The 24,354-nt window shown below is 39.5% G+C and overlaps 2 protein-coding genes and 1 long non-coding RNA gene across 3 annotated transcripts in view; all 3 read left to right on the forward strand.

Moving 5' to 3' along the window:
- The window catches only part of LOC123733359 (NACHT, LRR and PYD domains-containing protein 3-like), a 440,446-nt gene that overhangs the window by 73,635 nt on the left and 342,457 nt on the right, over positions 1–24,354 (forward strand). The gene's annotated exons all lie outside the window — the stretch shown is intronic.
- LOC145876905 (uncharacterized) lies at positions 1,695–13,111 on the forward strand. Its single transcript, XR_014391557.1, has 4 exons — positions 1,695–1,889; positions 5,395–5,462; positions 7,381–7,479; positions 13,018–13,111. It is a non-coding gene; the product is annotated as an uncharacterized LOC145876905 (long non-coding RNA).
- LOC145876901 (NLR family CARD domain-containing protein 3-like) lies at positions 16,148–18,879 on the forward strand. Its single transcript, XM_082972269.1, has 3 exons — positions 16,148–16,391; positions 16,558–18,355; positions 18,649–18,879. The coding sequence occupies exons 2-3, from the start codon at positions 17,394–17,396 to the stop codon at positions 18,836–18,838; spliced, it is 1,152 nt and encodes a 383-aa protein (XP_082828395.1). The 5' UTR covers positions 16,148–16,391; positions 16,558–17,393; the 3' UTR covers positions 18,839–18,879.

Raw genomic sequence — 24,354 nt, forward strand, 5'->3', positions numbered from 1 at the left:
AGTAGTGAGTGTTCCAGAGTAGAGAGTGTTCCAGAGTAGAGTGTTCTAGAGTAGAGAGTGTTCCAGAGTAGAGAGTGTTCCAGAGTAGAGAGTGTTCTAGAGAAGAGTGTTCTAGAGTAGAGAGTGTTCCAGAGTAGAGAGTGTTCTAGAGTAGAGAGTGTTCTAGAGTAGAGAGTGTTCTAGAGTAGAGAGTGTTCCGGTCAGAGTAGAGTGTGTTCTAGAGTAGAGAGTGTTCTAGAGTAGAGAGTGTTCCAGAGTAAAGAGTGTTCCAGAGTAGAGAGTGTTCTAGAGTAGAGAGTGTTCCAGAGTAGAGAGTGTTCAAGAGTAGAGTGTGTTACAGAGGAAAGTGTTCCAGATTAGAGAGTGTTCCAGAGTAGAGAGTGTTCTAGAGTAGAGAGTGCTCCAGAGTAGAGTGTTCCAGAGTAGAGAGTGTTTCAGAGTAGAGTGTGTTCTAGAGTAGAGAGTGTTCTAGAGTAGAGAGTGTTCCAGAGTAAAGAGTGTTCCAGAGTAGAGAGTGTTCCAGAGGAGAGAGTGTTCCAGAGTAAAGTGTCCCAGAGTAGAGAGTGTTCCAGAGTAGAGTGTGTTCTAGAGTAGAGAGTGTTCCAGAGTAGAGAGTGTTCTAGAGTAGAGAGTGTTCTAGAGTAGAGAGTGTTCAAGAGTAGAGAGTGTTCTAGAGTAGAGAGTGTTCTAGAGTAGAGAGTGTTCCAGAGTAGAGAGTGTTCTAGAGTAGAGTGTGTTGCAGAGTAGAGGGTGTTCCAGAGTAGAGGGTGTTCCAGAGTAGAGAGTGTTCCAGAGTAGAGAGTGTTCCAGAGTAGAGTGTTCCAGAGTAGAGAGTGTTCCAGAGTAAAGTGTCCCAGAGTAGAGAGTGTTGCATAGTAGAGACCCACAGTAGCAACTGTTGAGTACTGACAGTGTCTGCTGTGGCAGGTGGAAGGTACAAGTTACCTGAAAAAATCTAATCTCTAAATGAAAATATTTGTTTTGAGGGACGAGGGAAGGAGAGAATGCCCCAGGACCCCCCTCCTGGCTATGGGTTAAGCCCCCAATGTCTTCAAATCCTAGGAGCTGCAACCCCTGGGGTGAGAGGAGCTTCTACCCGTGGGGAGAGTGGAGCTGCTACGCCTGGGTAGAGAGGAGCTGCTACCCCTGGGGAGAGAGGAGCTGCTACCCCTGGAGAGAGAGGAGCTGCTACCCCTGGGTAGAGAGGAGCTGCTACCCCTGGGTAGAGAGGAGCTGCTACCCCTGGGGAGAGAGGAGCTGCTACCCCTGGGGAGAGAGGAGCTGCTACCCCTGGAGAGAGAGGAGCTGCTACCCCTGGGGAGAGAGAGGAGCTGCTACCCCTGGGGAGAGAGAAGCTGCTACCCCTGGGGAGAGAGGAGCTGCTACCCCTGGGGAGAGAGGAGATGCTACCCCTGGGGAGAGAGGAGATGCTACCCCTGGGGAGAGAGGAGATGCAAGGAGATTTCATACAATCATGTCTCTTCCATACATTCTAATGCCTCAAATGAAAGTTTCATTGATAAATCATGATGATGTCATTAGAATACAATATTAGTTAGTACTAAAATATAATATTTCTTGGAACTTTAGAGCCAATGATATGTTTCTGTACATTTCTGTTTTATTTAGTCCATTTGTTGTTTGTTCCATTGGTTGGCTGTGTGTGTGTGTGTGTGTGTGTGTGTGTGTGTGTGTGTGTGTGTGTGTGTGTGTGTGTGTGTGTGTGTGTGTGTGCGTGCGTGCGTGCGTGCGTGCGTGCGTGTGTGTGTGTGTGTGTGTGTGTGTGTGTGAGAGAGAGAGAGAGAGAGAGAGCAGGCAGAACCTGATCCGTATATGAGTTGAGTAAACAAAAGTAACTCATTCCAGACTGTTTTAGACAGAGATAAAAGGTAAGATGATGATATTGCTATGTGTATTCATATAGATGATGATATTGTTATGTGTATTAATATAGTTGATGATATTGTTATGTGTATTCATATAGTTGATGATATTGTAATGTGTATTCATATAGTTGATGATATTGTTATGTGTATTAATATAGTTGATGATATTGTATGTGTATTAATATAGTTGGTGATATTGTTGTGTGTATTCATATAGTTGATGGTATTGTTGTGTGTATTCATATAGTTGATGGTATTGTTGTGTGTATTCATATAGTTGATGATATTGTTGTGTATATTGTTAGGTTCTAATTTTCAGAGTAACTAACTAACAAGAGAAGCTTAACCAAGTTTTATTTTCTATTTTTATTTCCCCTTTATTTAACCAGGTAGGCCAGTTGAGAACAAGTTCTCATTGACAACTGCGACCTGGCCAAGATAAAGCAAAGCAGTGCGACACAAACAACACAGAGTTACACATGGAATAAACAAACATACAGTCAATAACACAATAGAAAAAGTATATAAACAGTTTGTGCAAATGAAGTAAGATAAGGGAGGTAAGGCAATAAAAAGGCCATGGTGGCGAAATAATTACAATTTAGCAATTAAACTCTGGAGTGATTGATGTGCAGAAGAGGAATTTTTAATTCTTCCCAAAGGGTCGATACAGCTGTAATTCAGAAACATACATGGCTTCAGGGTGGCAGGTAACCTAGTGATTAGAGTGTTGGGCCAGTAACCAGCAGGTAGCCTAGTGGTTAGAGCGTTGGGCCATTAACCGGCAGGTAGCCTAGTGGTTAGAGTGTTGGGTCAGTAACCAGCAGGTAGCCCAGTGGTTAGAGTGTTGGGCCAGTAACCAGCAGGTAACCTAGTGGTTAGAGTGTTGGGTCAGTAACCAGCAGGTAACCTAGTGGTTAGAGTGTTGGGCCAGTAACCAGCAGGTAGCCTAGTGGTTAGAGTGTTGGGCCAGTAACCAGCAGGTAGCTTAGTGGTTAGAGTGTTGGGCCAGTAACCAGCAGGTAGCCTAGTGGTTAGAGTGTTGGGTCAGTAACCAGCAGGTAACCTAGTGATTAGAGTGTTGGGCCAGTAACCAGCAGGTAGCCTAGTGGTTAGAGTGTTGGGCCAGTAACCAAAAGGTTGTTAGATTGAATCCCTGAGATGACAAGATAAAAATCTGTTGTTCTGCCCCTGAACAAGGCAGTTAACCCACTGTTCCTAGGCTGTCATTGTAAATAATAGTTTGTTCTTTACTGACTTGCCTAGTTAAATAAAGGTTAAATAAAATAAATTCCCCCGTGGTAGTATTCAGACCCTATTCGGATGGAGTTTCCTCCTTATCGCAAAACATTACATCATAATTGCTGAGCAGGGAGCTGAGTGATATGAGCCTTCAACGGTTCCTCCCCTTATCAGTACTGCCACATGTCATCATGTTCCCTGCACTCAGCCCCTCCAAGCTTCATTATGGCTCCACCCCTCATGTCTCTTTAGGAACTAATGTTCCTGTACTTCTGAGTTGAACAATGTTCCATGTTGACCCCGAATCCAACAGTATTCATACAGTTGATGATATTGTTAGGTGTATTCATATAGCTGATGATATTGCTATGTGTATTCATATAGTTGATGATATTGTCATGTGTATTAATATAGTTGATGATATGTGTATTCATTTAGTTGATGATATTGCTATGTGTATTCATATAGTTGATGATATTGTTATGTGTATTCATATAGTTGATGATATTGTTATGTGTATTAATATAGTTGATGATATTGTTATGTGTATTAATATAGTTGATGATATTGTTGTGTGTATTCATATAGTTGATGATATTGTTATGTGTATTAATATAGTTGATGATATTGTTATGTGTATTAATATAGTTGATGATATTGTTATGTGTATTAATATAGCTGATGATATTGTTATGTGTATTAATATAGTTGATGATATTGTTATGTGTATTAATATAGTTGATGATATTGTTATGTGTATTAATATAGTTGATGATATTGTTATGTGTATTAATATAGTTGATGATATTGTTATGTGTATTAATATAGTTGATGATATTGTTGTGTATTAATATAGTTGATGATATTGTTATGTGTATTCATATAGTTGATGATATTGTTATGTGTATTCATATAGTTGATGATATTGTTATGTGTATTAATATAGTTGGTGATATTGTTAAGTGTATTCATATAGTTGATGATATTTTTGGTGGACAGTGTTATAATAGTCCTACTCTCCTTAAAATGTTTTTGATATAAATTAGATGCGTGGGGTCAATTTGTTCTGTGCCCATCTGTGCCCATCTGTGCCCAGGGTGATCGCTCCTGCACTATCTAGAATCTAAAGGATTCTTTGGCTGTCCCCATAGGACTTGCCTGATTTATACTGATACTGGGTTAACCCTATAGATACTGATACTGGGTTAACCCTATTTATACTGATACTGGGTTAACCCTATTTATACTGATGTTGTCTTCTGGGTTCATCCTTGTAGCTGTCTTTATCAACAGGGTGAAATGTAACAAATGACATCAGAGTTGGGAGATAACCAGTCCCTGTTTAAATCACCATGACAACCATTTCATTATTTCTCCAGAGCAGCAAGGGAATCTAGAGACTCAACCTTTGTAGAATCACAATCATCTTTTTTCGCCAAGTACATTTACACTTACAGGAAAATATTCCTGCATCAACAGAAAATGTGAATAATTATGTGAATTAGAATTAATGGACATTTTTGTAGTGGTTGATCCGATTTTCGTAAGGAAAACTCAGGTCTGAAATTTCTAAATTGAAATTACAAACTTCAGAAGCCTTTTTAAACCTCTAATACACGACAAGTTGATATGGTGCTGCTGGTGATAGACAACATTTAGAGACAGAATACAGACAGAAGAGTTTATAGTAAGTTTCCCTACAACATTATACACAACTAGATAGAGTGAACATAGAGCTATAAGAGAATGAACAGTGGATATACAAATATACAGTGGCTATACAGTTGATATACAGTACAGTGGTTATACAGTTTATATACAGTACAGTGGATATACAGTTTATATACAGTACAGTGGCTATACAGTTGATAAACAGTACAGTGGATATACAGTTGATATACAGTACAGTGGGCCACAGCATGGGGAAAGAAAAATATGATCACCCTCTTGCAGGAAAACTAAAACGTGTCATGTATTTGAGTGTATTTAAGGTAAAAAAAAAGGTTTCTGAAGATGATAAATTCCACTTTTCCATTTTAAAATTGTTCATTAATTATAATCCACATAATAATTCAAATGTCCTGTTTCAGCGGGATTATTTTCCTGCTGCGGCAAACAGGTTCAAATTAAGATCCAACATCTGTAGCAATATACCTCTCTCTAATGTGTATGACTATATCAGGATATATATACCTCTCTGTAATGTATATGACTATATCAGGATTCACTTTTGACCATTTGACATCTTTTATTTACTGTTGTTTAGGCTGGTTGAATGAGTTGCCTATGAAAGCTACTTCATCTGCAAGAAAACAGGCGGCTGCACCAGTGACGGTAAGTTATGTGATTTCCTCATCTGAAATTGAAAATATTTTTGTAGCCTACGCAGTTACAAAATGGCTGTTGAACCTGTGGCACATATTTCTCAGTAACATTAAATAGATGTGTTGGTATGTAGGAAAGACGGGCAGACTCTCGTACTGTAGGTCTAGGTTACCTACCTATAAGGTTAGGTCAACGTCAGACATTCAGAGTAGGTTTGAGCTATGATCACTTATCATGCTGACAAACCTGATGTTCTCTGTGAACTGATCTGAACAGGTTTAGACTGGTCATCTATGATATGTAGGTTATATACAGTACATTCTCTGTCCTGCTACAGGTAGGACTATAACATTATGTTGATCTGAACAGGTTTAGACTGGTCATCTATGATATGTAGGTTATATACAGTACATTCTCTGTCCTGCTACTGGTAGGACTATAATATTATGTTGATCTGAACAGGTTTAGGCTGGTCATCTATGATATGTAGGTTATATACAGTACATTCTCTGTCCTGCTACTGGTAGGACTATAACATTATGTTGATCTGAACAGGTTTAGACTGGTCATCTATGATATGTAGGTTATATACAGTACATTCTCTGTCCTGCTACTGGTAGGACTATAATATTATGTTGATCTGAACAGGTTTAGGCTGGTCATCTATGATATGTAGGTTATATACAGTACATTCTCTGTCCTGCTACTGGTAGGACTATAACATTATGTTGATCTGAACAGGTTTAGACTGATCATCTATGATATGTAGGTTATATACAGTACATTCTCTGTCCTGCTACTGGTAGGACTATAATATTATGTTGATCTGAACAGGTTTAGCCTGGTCATCTATGATATGTAGGCTATAGCTGAGGTATAGACCTTGATCTGCATATCACTAACAACCCACTACTATACATTATAACCTAGTCTACTTTACATAATATAACATCTACATATCACTAACAACCCACTACTATACATTATAACCTAGTCTACTTTACATAATATAACATCTACATATCACTAATAAACCACTACTATACATTATAACCTAGTCTACTTTACATAATATAACATCTACATATCACTAACAACCCACTACTATACATTATAACCTAGCCTACTTTACATAATATAACATCTACATATCACTAACAACCCACTACTATACATTATAACCTAGCCTACTTTACATTATTTAACATCTCTTACTTGTTGCAAATAAAGTTGGAATGGATCAAAGATTTCCCCCTCAGATCAATCATGTCCGTTTTAGCCTTTCTGTCTACATTCTCAGATACGTTTAGAAAAGAACAGATTGAAAGACAATAAATAGCCTACTGTTATTGAATACAAATAATTGTGAGACATGACCTTGTGTTGCCGTACTGTCTAGAACTACCTTAACAAACAGGGACTTATTATTATTATTATTATTATTATTATTGTTGCTGTACTGTCTATAACTACCTTAACAAACAGTGACTTATTATTATTATTATTATTATTATTATTATTATTATTGTTGCTGTACTGTCTATAACTACCTTAACAAACAGTGACTTATTATTATTATTATTATTATTATTATTATTATTATTATTGTTGCTGTACTGTCTATAACTACCTTAACAAACAGTGACTTATTATTATTATTATTATTATTATTATTATTATTATTGTTGCTGTACTGTCTATAACTACCTTAACAAACAGTGACGTATTATTATTATTATTGACAGTTACCATGGAGATGAAATGTCACAACTACATGTTCATGTGATGCATTAAATCATCCAACTGTTTCTGTCTGTTAGTTAATGTTTTATTTCTTAAAGAGATAATGAATACATGAGAACAATTGACAATTTAGAATTAGTTGTCACTGTGTTAACCACAACCAACATGTTGGATCTCTGTTTAGGGGTCAGTGCTGTAAAATGAGTCTCTCTGGGGAGAGAGAGGAGGGGGGCCCTGCCTCTAAAATACATCTCTCTGGGGGACATGACACCAAAGCTAAGAGGTAAGATGACAATTTTATGAAGAATTTATTACGTTTATTTCCAAAATAAATAGCTATCTTATTAAGATGAATGCACTTACTGTAAATCTCTCTGGATAAGAGCATCTGCTAAATCAGGGGTTCTCAATCCGGGGTCTGTGGAGGTACTGCAGGGGTTCCACGGCACCCTGACTGAACTCGTTGCAATGTAAGACTGCTCTTAATTATTGCCTAATATAATGGAATGCATATTGTTTTAACCAATTCTGATCGTTGTTACAATAAGAATTGGAACAATATTACTGTTATATCAACACACTCTTCACACCCGTTAAACAACTCTAAATAGCTTTAGCATAGTAGGCATCAAGTCCCTTGCCAATAATGTTGCCTACAACGTCGCATACAATGTTCATTTTCATCGAACACAGATTACGCCCGAGATGCCTTCAATTGCCCAATTTATAGCCATCGCCCAATTTAGGATTGTTTTTTAACAATGTGATGTTGCACTCCAAAGGGATATCTTGAAATAACATGATGTAGATAATTAAATAATCAAAAGAAAAACGTGTTAATATTACACTCTTAGAAAAGAAGGTTCCTTATAGAACCAAAAAGGCTTCTATCACTTCCTTAATATATGGAACCACTAAAAGTTATATATATATATATATATATATATATATGGGTTCAGTGAAGAAGAACCTCTAGAGTTCTGATCAACGAAAGGTGAATGTTTTGAGGATGTGAACCCAGCAGCCCTCCAGTGGTCAGATCAATTCCTCCCGTTTTTTCCAGCGCCCGGACCGGGATATAAACCAGCCACAGGTCCAACTCCTGCCACAGCTCCAACTCCTTAGCCGCTGGGCGAAAATCTGAGTTAATCTTCAGGAATAAGCATAAATTAATCTGCCAAAATGAAGACAAAATGCTTTGGAGACGGAAATGGTATCACTTGTTGTACATAAGTATTATACATAAATCATTGCCAAACTCACAAGACATATATTATTTATGGATTTATCATATCAAATATCAAAACATTATTTTGAACTACTACAAAGCATTTACATGTGGCTCAGGAACCACTGACTCACTGCATTATTCTATAGTATTATCAAGACACCTGCTGTTAACTCTTAACTACTTAGGACAGCTCACCAGGTGTACTAAATATCTGCCGACTAGGTGGGACTAAAGACTTCATGCATAGCTTTAATTAATACCCATAAGTGTCAAATGTCTTTATTCTCAGCACTTATACGACCAATTTCCTACTCTGAGACGCTTTGTGGACATGGGCCTAGATCTCAAAATATTGTTTAAAAAAAGTTGAATGTTTGCTTAACATAATAATAATAAAAAATGAATATTACTAATGTAACCCACTTTAAAGACTGGGTTTAGTTGATTGTGTTGCACTGCTCATGTCCGCATTCTGGAACTGTCCGCGTTCCCGTACAGAACTGTCCGCGTCCCTGTCTGGTGTGGCGCCAAGCGTATTGTCCGGTTACGCGCAGAGTGGGCTGAGGTGATTTTGGGGAATAACAACTGAGTTTGTTACAGTGTTGATACGCCGAAGTTTATTGTTCAATTAGCTTTTTGGTCAGGGACAGTATGAGTGTAGCCAGATCCTTTTCACTCTCTATCCTTGTTTCATTTTGTGGTTCACCGGATTCGTCATCATCATCGAGACGAGGGACAGATGAACGACCTGCTAGTTATCCTAGCTAGTCGGCACAGCTTGATAAGCTAGATAGCTACTCTACCAGCAGCATTCTAGTTATCCTAGCTAGTCGGTACAGCTCGGGAAGCTAGCTAGCTACTCTACCAGCAGCATCCTAGTTATACCTAGCTAGTCGGTACAGCTCGGTAAGCTAGCTATCTACTCTACCAGCAGCATCCTAGTTATCCTAGCTAGTCGGTACAGCTAGGTAAGCTAGCTAGCTACTCTACCAGCAGCATCCTAGTTATCCTAGCTAGTCGGTACAGCTAGGTAAGCTAGCTAGCTACTCTACCAGCAGCATCCTAGTTATCCTAGCTAGTCGGTACAGCTAGGTAAGCTAGCTAGCTACTCTACCAGCAGCATCCTAGTTATCCTAGCTAGCCGGTACAGCTCGGTAAGCTAGCTAGCTACTCTACCAGCAGCATCCTAGTTATCCTAGCTAGTCGGTACAGCTAGGTAAGCTAGCTAGCTACTCTACCAGCAGCATCCTAGTTATCCTAGCTAGTCGGTACAGCTAGCTAAGCTAGCTAGCTACTCTACCAGCAGCATCCTAGTTATCCTAGCTAGTCGGTACAGCTAGGTAAGCTAGCTAGCTACTCTACCAGCAGCATCCTAGTTATCCTAGCTAGTCGGTACAGCTAGGTAAGCTAGCTAGCTGCTCGACCAGCAGCATCCTAGTTATCTTAGCTACCACTACATCATCACCGGCTGCCTGCATTTCTTGTGGACTGATGGAGCTCCCCGGTTGTTTCTTCCACCTGTTAAATCCCGTGGAGGCTTCTCCCTCTCTCGTTGACGGATGCTGGCTACCTCTGTCCGGTTCTCCTGTCTTCACTAGATGGACAGAAACTTTAGTGTTTAACCCCTCTGTGTCCAAGGACCGTACTTTTTAATATTATTTTTGGGGCGCCTCAAGTAGGCTGGACACATTCCTTTTTTAACAATGCTTTTTTTCTAATAAAAACTTGTTCATTGCATCCTCCATGGAGCCCAGTTTCATAATATAACCTTATGTCCCTAGTTATGAAGTAATCGTGAAAAAACTTTTTTCTCCCTGCCAGGCCCTATTAGTTCTATTGAGCACCGTGGCACCAACTCACCTTCTGAACGTTCTATTCCCAGTCCATTGTTCTGCATCACAATGTCAGCTTCGTTGTTGTTATCAATGAAACCTGTCGGCATTAACCGTGAATGCTGATCTCAGGTAACTTATTACTAACAGGGTCAAGGCTACTTTATATGTCCCATGATTTTCTAAAATGGTCACTCATTACTTTAGTTAGCTATATATCTCGTATTAGGGCTGTGTTGCTTTTGGGAGAGAAAAGAAATTGTGACTATAGCAGGTATTGAACCCGGGTAAATTATCACTAGTCAGAACCTTAACCTCAGTATACATACATTATAAAACATCATCTTAATATCTGATATTGCGAGTAAACAACCTCAGAATTGAAAAGACAAGAGTGCATCTTCCAGCCCGCCAATAAATTACATCATGCAACCCTCCCTGTTAGTAAATTTACCTCAACATGCCCCTCGCTTGCTCGAGAAGGCAGAGTGGCCCGCTGCTGGTTGATGAATTTGACATTGAACGTACTAGGAAAATACATTTTTCTTGACTAAAGTAGGGGGAGTGGTGGTGTATCCAGGGAGTAGTACTGAATAATGTGTAACTTCCTCTTGCATTAGCAGTGTGGAAAGGGACAGAAAGAAACGCGGGGAGTGGTGGTGTGTCCAGGGAGAACTAAACTAATATTCTGAAATGTCATTTGTGGTCTTATGCTGCCATCTATTGGAATTATGTACCAACTGCAGTAGTACTGAACAATGTGTAATTCCTAACCAAAGGAATTGCAAAACATAAAATGTTCTATTTCATTTTACCACTTACAACCATAACATAACGATGTATTGCTTAACAAACAATGAAACTGACATACACCAAAACACCCTACATTTAGTTAATTATATAAATATATTTTAAATAAACAATTTATTTAGATGGGTGACATTATCTGCCAAAGTAACAGCCCTGTAGACCAAAATATTCAAAGGCCATTTCCATAAAAGTGAGGTTACAAAGTTTGTCATCTTTCAAAGCAGAATGACTTTCCCATTGTTCCTCAACTGTAGTCTGTGATATACCATTTTTTAGCTCTGAGTCTCTACTTTTATCTAATGTAAAAAACACATTTTCAAATGTTGCTACATCAGACCGAATCGAGCCGGTCGGTCACATTTGACTGTACAAAACCTATCAGTACTACTGATTTCTCTGAGAGTGAGGCAGATATATATTATTACTGTGTAAAACCTAGCAGTACTACTGATTTCTCTGAGAGTGAGGCAGATATATATTATTACTGTATAAAACATAGCAGTACTACTGATTTCTCTGAGAGTGAGGCAGATATATATTTTTACTGTGTAAAACCTAGCAGTACTACTGATTTCTCTGAGAGTGAGGCATATATATATTATTACTGTGTAAAACCTAGCAGTACTACTGATTTCTCTGAGAGTGAGGCAGATATATATTATTACTATATAAAACCTAGCAGTACTACTGATTTCTCTGAGAGTGAGGCAGATATATATTATTACTGTGTAAAACCTAGCAGTACTACTGATTTCTCTGAGAGTGAGGCATATATATATTATTACTGTGTAAAACCTAGCAGTACTACTGATTTCTCTGAGAGTGAGGCAGATATATATTATTACTGTGTAAAACCTAGCAGTACTACTGATTTCTCTGAGAGTGAGGCAGATATATATTACTACCTTCCCTGTAGCTCAGTAGGTAGAGCATGGTGTTTGCAACGCTGGGGTTTTGGGTTCAATTCCCACGGGGGACCAGCACAGAAAAAAAAATGTATGAAATGTACACATTCACTACTGTAAGTCGCTCTGGATAAGAGCGTCTGCTAAATGACGTAAATGTAAATTACTGTGTAAAACCTAGCAGTACTACTGATTTCTCTGAGAGTGAGGCAGATATGTATTATTACTGTGTAAAACCTAGCAGTACTACTGATTTCTCTGAGAGTGAGGCAGATATATATTATTACTGTATAAAACCTAGCAGTACTATTGATTTCTCTGAGAGGGAGGCAGATATATATTATTACTGTGTAAAACCTAGCAGTACTACTGATTTCTCTGAGAGTGAGGCAGATATATATTATTACTGTGTAAAACCAAGCAGTACTACTGATTTATCTGAGAGTGAGGTAGATATATATTATTACTGTATAAAACCTAGCAGTACTACTGATTTCTCTGAGAGGCAGATATATATTATTACTGTATTAAACCTAGCAGTACTACTGATTTCTCTGAGAGTGAGGCAGATATATATTATTACTGTATAAAACCTAGCAGTACTACTGATTTCTCTGAGAGTGAGGCAGATTTATATTATTACTGTGTAAAACCTAGCAGTACTACTGATTTCTCTGAGAGTGAGGCAGATATATATTATTACTGTGTAAAACCTAGCAGTACTACTGATTTCACTGAGAGTGAGGCAGATATATATTATTACTGTGTAAAACCTAGCAGTACTACTGATTTCTCTGAGAGTGATGCAGATGTATAGCATCAAGTGATTTCAAACAAATACATGTCTGTCATTGAACAACCCCATGCCATGATTAGATAGTGAAAAAACACACCAATCTCTTTCATAATTTCTTTAAACAATAAAAGTTCATTTACGAACATTTCTGAAAATGGACATATAGCGTTTTGGAATGAAACTCTTGTTTCCCCATCTGAGCTCAGAGTAGATGAGAGATGTAATGTTTGTCTCTGTTGTGTTGAAGACCAATCAAGCAGGAGAGACCAGCCTCCCCTGTTCCCAGCTGTGTGTCCATGAAGAGTGGCAGGTCTATGAAACTTCCTACACAGTTTAGAGAGGGAGACTTTTCTACAACACTGTCTCTTGTCATTTCTCCTCTCCCATTTTCCCATTTGTTTTTGTTGTTTTCATAATCCATAAACTAATCCTTTTGTCCATTTTCATAGTCCTAAGAAAATATTAAACAAACACAACATTCCCTCCCTCCCTGTGTGTGTGTGTGTGTGTGTGTGTGTGTGTGTGTGTGTGTGTGTGTGTGTGTGTGTGTGTGTGTGTGTGTGTGTGTGTGTGTGTGTGTGTGTGTGTGTGTGACAAACAGTGACACATTTTATTATTATTATTATTGACAGTTACCATGGAGATGAAATGTCAGAACTACATGTTCATGTGATGCATTAAATCACCTGACTGTTTCTATGTCTGTTAGTAAATGTTTTATTTCTAAGTGATACTTAATAAAATAGAACAATTAACATTCAATAATTAGTTGTCACTGTGTTAACCACAACCAACATGCTGGATCTCTGTTTAGTTGTCACTGTGTTAACCACAACCAACATGCTGGATCTCTGTTTAGTTGTCACTGTGTTAACCACAACCAACATGCTGGATCTCTGTTTAGTTGTCACTGTGTTAACCACAACCAACATGCTGGATCTCTGTTTAGTTGTCACTGTGTTAACCACAACCAACATGCTGGATTTCTGTTTAGTTGTCACTGTGTTAACCACAACCAACATGCTGGATCTCTGTTTAGTTGTCACTGTGTTAACCACAACCAACATGTTGGATCTCTGTTTAGTTGTCACTGTGTTAACCACAACCAACATGCTGGATCTCTGTTTAGTTGTCACTGTGTTAACCACAACCAACATGCTGGATCTCTGTTTAGTTGTCACTGTGTTAACCACAACCAACATGCTGGATCTCTGTTTAGTTGTCACTGTGTTAACCACAACCAACATGTTGGATCTCTGTTTAGTTGTCACTGTGTTGACCACAACCAACATGCTGGATCTCTGTTTAGTTGTCACTGTGTTAACCACAACCAACATGCTGGATCTCTGTTTAGTTGTCACTGTGTTAACCACAACCAACATGCTGGATCTCTGTTTAGTTGTCACTGTGTTAACCACAACCAACATGTTGGATCTCTGTTTAGTTGTCACTGTGTTAACCACAACCAACATGCTGGATCTCTGTTTAGTTGTCACTGTGTTAACCACAACCAACATGCTGGATCTCTGTTTAGTTGTCACTGTGTTAACCACAACCAACATGTTGGATCTCTGTTTAGTTGTCACTGTGTTAACCACAACCAACATGTTGGATCTCTGTTTAGTTGTCACTGTGTTAACCACAACCAACATGCTGGATCTCTGTTTAGGGGTAAGTGCTCTAAAATGAGTCTCTCTGGGGAACATGAGACCAAAGCTAAGAGGTGAGACAACAATACTGTTTAAGAATGTCTGTATGTTGCCACGCTACTTTTATAGCCTCGCTACTGTAAATAGCCCGTCTTTTTACTGTTGTTTTATTTCTTTACTTACCTATTGTTCACCTAACACCTTTTTTGCACTATTGGTTAGAGCCTATAAGTAAGCATTTCACTGTTGTATTCGGCGCACGTGACAAATAAACTTTGATTTGATTAGCTATTACGTTTATTTCCAATATTTCCACAGTTTTTATCACATTTGTGTTTTTTCAAATCAAGTGTGACATTTTAAACTGGAAATTACAAACTTTAGAAGCCTTTTTAAACCTCAAATACACTACAATTTTTCATTTCCTGTATTGCAGGAACATTTCTGACTCAATAGATGATCAAATTAAGATACGGCAACTGTCCTGTAAGTGTCTCTGGGGCCGGTTTCCTGATAGTGATGGCATTTAGGCTTACAAGTGTTTTAAAGATGTGTCTTTCCTACAAATACCGAAGATATAACATGAGTTTCCTAAAACAGAGAACGGTCGCTATGTGCGTCGTTCTAGCGTATGTCGATACTGATATCCTCAGTCAGACCAGTAGAAACTGGATCAGCAGCACTACAAGGTATCATGTCTGGTGGACAGGTCAGAGTTCATATCCTCAGTCAGACCAGTAGAAACTGGATCAGCAGCACTACAAGGCATCACGTCTGGTGGAGCATGTATCATTACTGATAGGATGGAAAGAAAGGGAGTGCTGCTCTCAGATCAGCTTTCTCCATTCAAATCTTTCCTTAACATCATAATTATCTCACAATATTGATGAAGGCTTCCAGACAATAAAAGTAATTACAGCAATTACACACCCTTTTTGTGGCTATAAAGAACCCTTTGTTATGTTCGCAGCTGTCTGTCTATGAACATAGTATAATGTTCCCAGCTGTCTGTCTATGAACAGAGTATACTGTTCCCAGCTGTCTGTCTATGAACAGAGTATACTGTTCCCAGCTGTCTGTCTGTGAACAGAGTATACTGTTCCCAGCTGTCTGTCTATGAACAGAGTATACTGTTCCCAGCTGTCTGTCTATGAACAGTGACTTCTCCATGCATCATCCTGTCAATTCCAGTGGTGGTGGATCAATTACCTTTGACCAAAGACCTGTCACTAGTCAGAATAATATTACTAGTGAAGAGGAGAATCTTCAAGATGTCGTCATATAGAAATGTTTTGTAATGTGTAGTTTGTTGGAACTAAGTTTATTAGAGGAATTACTGCACTCTCCTTTATCTCTGTAGTGGATGGTCTACTCTGTTACAGGATCAGTATCACTCTCTCTCCTTTATCTCTGTAGTGGATGGTCTACTCTGCCAGAGGATCAGTATCTCTCTCTCCTTTATCTCTGTAGTGGATGGTCTACTCTCTTAGAGGGTCAGTATCTCTCTCTCCTTTATCTCTGTAGTGGATGGTCTACTCTGTTAGAGGAGCAGTATCTCTCCTTTATCTCTGTAGTGGATGGTCTACTCTGTTAGAGGATCAGTATCTCTCTCTCCTTTATCTCTGTAGTGGATGGTCTACTCTGTTACAGGATCAGTATCTCTCTCTCCTTTATCTCTGTAGTGGATGGTCTACTCTGTTACAGGATCAGTATCTCTCTCTCCTTTATCTCTGTAGTGGATGGTCTACTCTGCCAGAGGATCAGTCCAGGTGTGCAGTATGTCAGCAGGTTCTGAGGGATCCGGTCTCTATCACCTGTGGACACAGGTTCTGCAGACAGTGCATCACCAGATACTGGGAGAAACCTGCTCCTTCAGGAGACTATAACTGTCCTCAGTGTAGAAAGAGATCCAGAACACTTCCTGTACTACAGAACCTGAGGGAACCCAATGATGCAAGAGGCTCTGAAAACAGTAAGAACACTTGCAGACCTGTGCTAAGTCAATACCTCAATATGATTTAAATGTAGTTAACTACAATAATATGATATAATATAAGTTACTGTAGTTGTGGAAGATCCACTTTTCATCCTGTCAATGAATGTGTCTCATACACATCCTTTTTCCTCTTCCCTTGTAGTGGAGGACAGCCTGCAGAGAGCTATAGTAAACCATAAAGACAGTCTAAAAAGGAGGTAAGAATGTGTGATAGAAGGCATCGAAACAGCAGGGAACCAAACTCCCCTCAACAGGATTTACACAGAGCTCTACATCACAGAAGGAGAGAGTGAAGGGGTTAACAATGAACATGAGGTGTGGCAGCTAGAGACAGCATCCAGGACACCAACCTCACATGACACAGCAATCCACTGCAATGACATCTTTAAACCCTTACCTGGCCAAGAGAGACGCATCAGAACTGTGCTGACCAAGGGCATCGCTGGCATCGGGAAAACTGTCTCTGTGCAGAAGTTCATCCTAGACTGGGCTGAAGGGAAGGCAAACCAAGATGTGGAGATCATATTTGTGCTTCCTTTCCGGGAGCTGAACTTGATCAAAGATCTCCAGTACAGTCTTCTCAGACTTTTAAATGACTTCCACACAGAACTAGACATAGGCAATGCAAAGAAACTCACTGCCTGTAAAGCTATGTTCATCTTTGATGGTTTGGATGAAAGCAGACTTCCATTGGATTTCCAGCACGTTGAAATGGTGTCTGATGTCACCCAGACATCATCTGTAGATGTTCTGCTGACAAACCTCATCAAGGGGAATCTGCTTCCCTCTGCTCTCCTTTGGATAACCTCCTGACCAGCAGCAACCAATCAGATCCCCCCTAAGTGTGTTGACCAGGTGACAGAGGTACGAGGGTTCAATGACCCACAGAAGGAGGAGTACTTCAGGAAGAGATTCGTTGATGAGGACCTGGCCAGCAGAATCATCTCACACGTAAAGACATCAAGGAGCCTCCACATCATGTGCCACATTCCAGTCTTCTGTTGGATTTCTGCAACAGTCTTTGAACACATGTTGAGTACACACAAGAGGAGAGAGATGCCCACGACTCTGACTGAGATGTCCATACACTTCCTGCTCATTCAGACCAGTCTGAAGAACCAGAAGTATCATGGAAGAGATGAGATGGATCAAGAGGAGCTCATGGAGTCAGATAAGGAAATTCTTCTGAAGCTGGGGAAGCTGGCATTTGAAAATCTGGAGAAGGGTAATCTCATGTTCTCTGAAGATGACCTGAAAGAGTGTGGCATTGATGTCAAAGAAGCCTCAGTGTACTCAGGAGTGTGCACTCAAATCTTTAAAGAAGAGTCTGTGTTATTTCAGAGAGTGGTGTACTGCTTTGTTAATCTGAGCATTCAGGAGTTTCTCTCAGCTGTTTACATGTACCATTGTTACACAACCAAGAACATGCATGCACTGAAGCCCTTCCTCAAGGGAAAGTCTAGAGGTGCGTCTGAAGAGCTAACCTTGCATGAGCTGCTGAAGAGTACCGTGGATAAAGCCTTGGAGACTAAGAATGGACACCTGGACCTTGTCCGCTTCCTTCATGGCATGTCACTGGTGTCCAATCAGAAACTCCTACGAGGTCTGGTGACACAGACAGAAAGCAGTCCAGAGAGCGTCCAGAAATCAATCCAATCCCTTAAGTTGATGGACAGGAGGAACATCTCCCCTGAGAGGTGCATCAATCTCTTCCACTGTCTGATAGAGATGAAAGACCATTCAGTACAGGAGGAAATCCAAGCGTACTTGAGGTCAGATAATAGATCTACAAACCTCACACTTGCTCAGTGTTCAGCGCTGGCCTACATGCTGCAGATATCAGAGGAGGTTCTGGATGTGTTTGACCTAAAAGAATACAAGACATCAGAGAAGGGTCGTAGAAGACTGGTCCCAGCTGTGAGGCGCTGCAGGAAAGCTCTGTAAGTATTCATGTAAATATCGTACGCCAAAATAAATTGTAGTTACAGCAGTATTTTCATTGGCTGACTGCCTCTGTAAGTAATCATGTGACTATCCCTCAGACTAAACTTTACTGTATGTAGGAACAACAGTATTTTAAATGGCTGAAGAAACTTTCTATCAGCTGAAAAATCTTAAACAAAATACAATACAAACTGATCAGAAAAGTTGCATTATTGAGCTATGAAAGGGAAAGCTAAGCGTAACATTTTAATACAACCTGTCTGTCATTGTATTTATTCTGTGTTGGCAGACTCACTGGCTCTAAACTCACAGACACATCCTGTAAAATGTTGGACTCAGTTCTCAGTTCAAACCTCTCACACCTGAGAGAGCTGGAGCTGAGTAACAATGACCTGAAGGATTCAGGAGTGAAGCTGCTCTCTGCTGGACTGGGGAATCCCCACTGTAAACTGGAGACTCTGAGGTCAGTATTCCTGTAGTTGGTCAACAAGTGATAACTGTTCACCAGATCCACATGTGTTTACCAGGAACACATAGTCCACACCATATGTGTTTGGACAGTGAAGCTTACAGTTTTAAATTTGGTGCTATGCTCCAGCATTTTGGATTTGAGATAGAATGTTTCATATTAGGTGACAGTACAGAATATCAACTTTTATTTAAAGGTATTCATACATATATATTTTACCATTTAGAAAACAAAGCACTTTATGTATCTAGTTCTCCAATTAGACGAAGTCTTGGTTATTTGGACAAATTCACTTATATTGTATTAAAGTAGTCATAAGTTTAGTATTTGGTCCCATATTCCATTCCTGCAGTGATTACATCAACCTTGTGATTCTACAAACTTGTTGAATGCATTTGCAGTTTGTCTTGGTTGTGTTTTGGATTATGTTTTTCCTAATAGAAACTGAATGGTGAATAATGTCCCGTCATTTTGGAGTTACTTCACTTGTATTGTCAATAAGAATAGAAGATGTTTCTGAACACTTCTACATTCATGTGGATGCTACCATGATTATGAATAATCATGAATGAATCGTGAATAATGATGAATGAGAAAGTTACAGAGGAACAAATATCATACCCCTTCTGCTTTTGGTAATGGTGAGAGGTTAGCATGTTTTGTTGTAGCCTCTGTTATTGGTAATGGTGAGAGGTTAGCATGTTTTGTTGTAGCCTCTGTTATTGGTAATGGTGAGAGGTTAGCATGTTTTGTTGTAGCATCTGTTATTGGTAATGGTGAGAGGTTAGCATGTTTTGTTGTAGCCTCTGTTATTGGTAATGGTGAGAGGTTAGCATGTTTTGTTGTAGCCTCTGTTATTGGTAATGGTGAGAGGTTAGCATGTTTTGTTGTAGCCTCTGTTATTGGTAATGGTGAGAGGTTAGCATGTTTTGTTGTAGCATCTGTTATTGGTAATGGTGAGAGGTTAGCATGTTTTGTTGTAGGCTCTGTTATTGGTAATGGTGAGAGGTTAGTATGTTTTGTTGTATCCTCTGTTATTGGTAATGATGAGAGGTTAGCATGTTTTGTTGTAGCCTCTGTTATTGGTAATGGTGAGAGGTTAGCATGTTTTGTTGTAACATCTGTTATTGGTAATGGTGAGAGGTTAGCATGTTTTGTTGTAGCCTCTGTTATTGGTAATGGTGAGAGGTTAGCATGTTTTGTTGTAGCCTCTGTTATTGGTAATGGTGAGAGGTTAGCATGTTTTGTTGTAGCCTCTGTTATTGGTAATGGTGAGAGGTTAGTATGTTTTGTTGTAGCCTGTAACTTTCTCACTCATTATTATTCATGATTCATTCATGATTTTTCTTAATCATGGCATCATCAGGATTAATTTAGAAGTGTTTAGAAACATGTTATCTATTCACTTAGACAGAAAATTACTCCAGTCATCATTCACCATTCTGTTACTATTGAGCAAAACATAACCCAAAACAACCAAAACGAACTGCAAATGCAACCAAAGAGTTTGGGACCAAATACTCAACCTTTTACTACTTTAATACACTATAAGTGAATTTGTCAGAACACTTATGACGTCAAATGGGGAGACTGGATACATAAAGTACTTTTATATTTTTCTAAACGGTGAAACAGATATGTATTAAAATACCCTCAAATAAAAGGTGACATTATATACTGTCACCTCATATGAAACATTTGATCTCAAATCTAAAATGCTGGAGTATAGAGCCACATTTAAAATGTTAGCTTCACTGTCAAAATAGATATGGTGTGGACTGTATACTCAAAACAATCTAAATCTGATACCTCACTGTCTGTCTTTTGACTGATGCTGCTTTTTAAACTGGTCTGGTCAGTCTACTCAAATATTTGTACTATACATGTTTCTCTCTACAAGTAATACTTTGGTAATTTTTCATTTCTAATAGTGAGACATCCGTTTATGAATAGATATGCAGGTTTCAGGACACTGATATATCTGAAAATGTAGAAACATATATGCTGCCACTATTTTCACCACCAAAGAATATCAGTGTGATTTTAATATGATTTGACTCTTTGCTGGCTGTCAGGCTGTCTAGTCACAGAGGAAGGCTGTGCTTCTCTGGTCTCAGCTCTGAGGTCAAACCCCTCACACCTGAGAGAGCTGGACCTGAGCTACAATCACCCAGGAGACTCAGGAGTCAGACTGCTCTCTGCTGGACTGGAGGATCCACACTGCAGACTGGAGAAACTCAAGTATGTAGAGGGTTTATGTCAATGTTCATATCAGACATGTTTGACTTATCAGGCTAGTTAAGACAAACATTCTTACCACCACTTGGCCAAAGTTATATGCTGACTGTGTGTGTGTGTCAGTGTTTGTGTCTAGTGTGTGTGTGTGTCAGTAATGTGTGTGTGTGTCAGTGTTTGCGTCAGTGTGTGTGTGTGTCAGTAATTTGTGTGTGTGTGTGTGTGTGTGTGTGTGTGTGTGTGTGTGTGTGTGTGTGTGTGTGTGTGTGTGTGTGTGTGTGTGTGTCCAGTGACAATCTCTCAATGACACAAACACACACACACACACTGGATACACACACACACACACACACTGGACACACACACACACACACACATTGGACACACACACACAGACAAACATTTGCTTGAAGTTAGATTCTATATATCTGTGTGTGTGTGTGTGTGTGTGTGTGTGTGTGTGTGTGTGTGTGTGTGTGTGTGTGTGTGTGTGTGTGTGTGTGTGTGTGTGTGTGTGTGTGTGGGTGGGTTCAGGTGTATCCCTCAATGACTGTCTGTTCTTCTGCTTCCCACTACAGTGTGGAACATGGTTGAGAGAACAGAATGAAACCTGGGCTTAGAAAATGTGAGTGTTGACTGTTGTGAAGAAAATGACTAAGAATAAGTCTTAATTCAAGTTAAGTCAAAGTCAAAGACCACTATCATTACTTACTTGGTCATATTAAATATCAGCTGTAGTTCTACAGAAGCAGAAATCAGGGACACCAAAGTTTACAGAGTTGCTTTGACAATGTGTGTCTGTGTGTGTGTGTGTTGCGTGTTCATGTTACATAAGAAATGTGTGTTTGTGTTCATGCATGCATTCAGGTGTGTGTGTGTGTGTGTGTGTGTGTGTGTGTGTGTGTGTGTGTGTGTGTGTGTGTGTGTGTGTGTGTGTGTGTGTGTGTGTGTGTGTGTGTGTGTGTGTGTGTGTGTGTAATTCATGGGAATAAGTGTGTTTCATATTACCATACAGTATAACATATGATCATTCAACAAGTCTCAAGTTACCTTAACTTCTCCTTTTGATATCTAGAAACATCTACATTTAAATGAATTAGTGAAAAGTGAGTTAACATTCTAATGTGAATGATGATGATTTCTAATATGTCTGTGATCTCACACTGGACCCAAACACAGTAAACAGACTCCTCTCTCTGTCTGAGGAGAACAGAAAGGTGACATGTAGGAGAGAGGAGCAGCCGTATCCTGATCACCCAGAGAGATTTGAGGACTGTAGACAGGTGCTGTGTAGAGAGGGTCTGACTGGGCGCTGTTACTGGGAGGTAGAGTGTAGTGGGAGGGGGAGAGCTGATATAGGAGTGACATATAAAGGAATCAACAGGAGAGGAAGGTTTAATGACTGTTGTCTTGGATACAATGACAAGTCCTGGAGTCTGTTCTGCTATGACAACAGTTATTCTGCCTATCACAATAATAATCTCACTACCATAGACGTTCCCTCCTCCAGCTCCCACAGAGTAGGAGTGTATCTGGACTGGCCAGCCGGCACGCTGTCCTTCTATAGAGCCTCCTCTGACAAACTGACCCACCTGATCACATTCACCTCCAAATTCACTGAGCCCCTCTATCCAGGGTTTGGGGTTTATGAAGTAGACTCCTCAATGTCCCTGTAAATAATAACCTTACAGACACACACACAGGAGAGAGAGAGAGAGAGAGAGAGAGAGAGAGAGAGAGAGAGAGAGAGAGAGAGAGAGAGAGAGAGAGCTATACACTGCAAAAATCTAATAATTTCAATTTTTCATACAATCAACTATTTTACACCATTTGAAAGATAAACATCTCCTTAATCCAACCACGTTGTCCGATTTCAAAGAGGCTTCACGGCGAAAGCATAAAGTTAGATTATGTTAGGACAGTACATAGACAAAAAATTACATACAGCCATTTTCAATGCAAGGACAGGCGTCACCAAAAGCAGAAAACCAGCTAAAATTATGCACTAACCTTTGACAATCTTCATCAGATGACACTCCTAGGACATTATGTTAGACAATACATGCATTTTTTGTTCTATCAAGTTCATATTTATATCCAAAAGCAGCATTTTACAGTGGCGCGTGACGTTCAGAAAATGTATTTCCCCCAAAACAACCGGTGAATCAGCACAACAATCTCCAAAAATACTCATCATAAACATTGATAAAATATTAAACTGTTATTCAAAGAATTATGGATTAACATCTCTTGAATGCAACCGCATTGACAGATTTCAAAATAACTTTACTGGGAAAGCACACTTTGCAATAATCCGAGTACTGTGCTCAGAAAAATACACTATGTAATACAGATAGCCGCCATTTTGGAGTCATCTAAATGCATAAATAGCATTATAAATATTCACTTACCTTTAATAATCTTCATCAGAAGGCACTTCCAGGATTCCAGGTCCACAATAAATGTTGTTTTGTTCGATAAAGTTCATAATTTATGTCCAAATACCTCCTTGTTGTTCACGCGTTCAGTTCAGCTTCTCCAAATGTAGGAAGCGCGCGGAAAATTTCACGACGAAAAGTAAAAAAAAAATCTATTTACGTTCGTTCAAACATGTCAAACGTTGTAAAGCATCAATCTTTAGGGCCTTTAGAACGTGAAAATTCAGTAATGTTCCAATCGGACGAAACCAGTGTCTTGAAAAACGATTTGGAACAGAGCTACCTCGCGTGAATGCGCGCCAATGAAGTGATGTCCTTCCCTGGGTGACCAACTTCCCAGCCTTCTCATTCGGTCTCTGTTCATCGTAGATGCCTCAAACAACTTTCTAAAGACTGTTGACATCTAATGGAACCCTATCTCACTGTGTGTTCAATTGGCAATGACTGAAAAAACTACAGGCACCAGATTTTTCATTTCCTGGTTGTATTTTTCTCAGGTTTTTGCCTGCCATATGAGTTCTGTTATACTCACAGACACCATTCAAACAGTTTTAGAAACTTCAGAGTGTTTTTCTATCCAAATCTACTAATAATATGCATATTCTAGTTTCTGGGCCAGAGTAGTAACCTGTTGAAATTGGGTACGTTTTTCATCCGGCCGTGAAAATACTGCCCCCTATCCCCAACAAGTTAATTAAAAGGCATGGGAAATGGAAGGGCACTGGGCATTGATGGGCTTCCTGTTGACTTTTTTAAAGTCTTTTTGGGCTATGTTGGGAGAGATTGGCTAGCAGTAGTTTACGATAGTTTGACCGGCGGGTTACTACTGTTAAGCTGCAGGAGGGCTGTCCTC

The sequence above is a fragment of the Salmo salar genome, unplaced genomic scaffold, assembly GCF_965601325.2.
Source record: "Salmo salar unplaced genomic scaffold, fSalSal1 ptg000619l, whole genome shotgun sequence".
Lineage (NCBI taxonomy): Eukaryota > Metazoa > Chordata > Actinopteri > Salmoniformes > Salmonidae > Salmo > Salmo salar.

Excerpts from the sequence above, each read along its gene's own strand:
- LOC145876901 (XM_082972269.1), top strand. The coding sequence starts at position 17,394 with ATGTGCCACATTCCAGTCTTCTGTTGGATTTCTGCAACAGTCTTTGAA. Across the intron at positions 18,356-18,648 it reads AGGCGCTGCAGGAAAGCTCT|ACTCACTGGCTCTAAACTCA; the intron begins GTAAGTATTCAT and ends CTGTGTTGGCAG.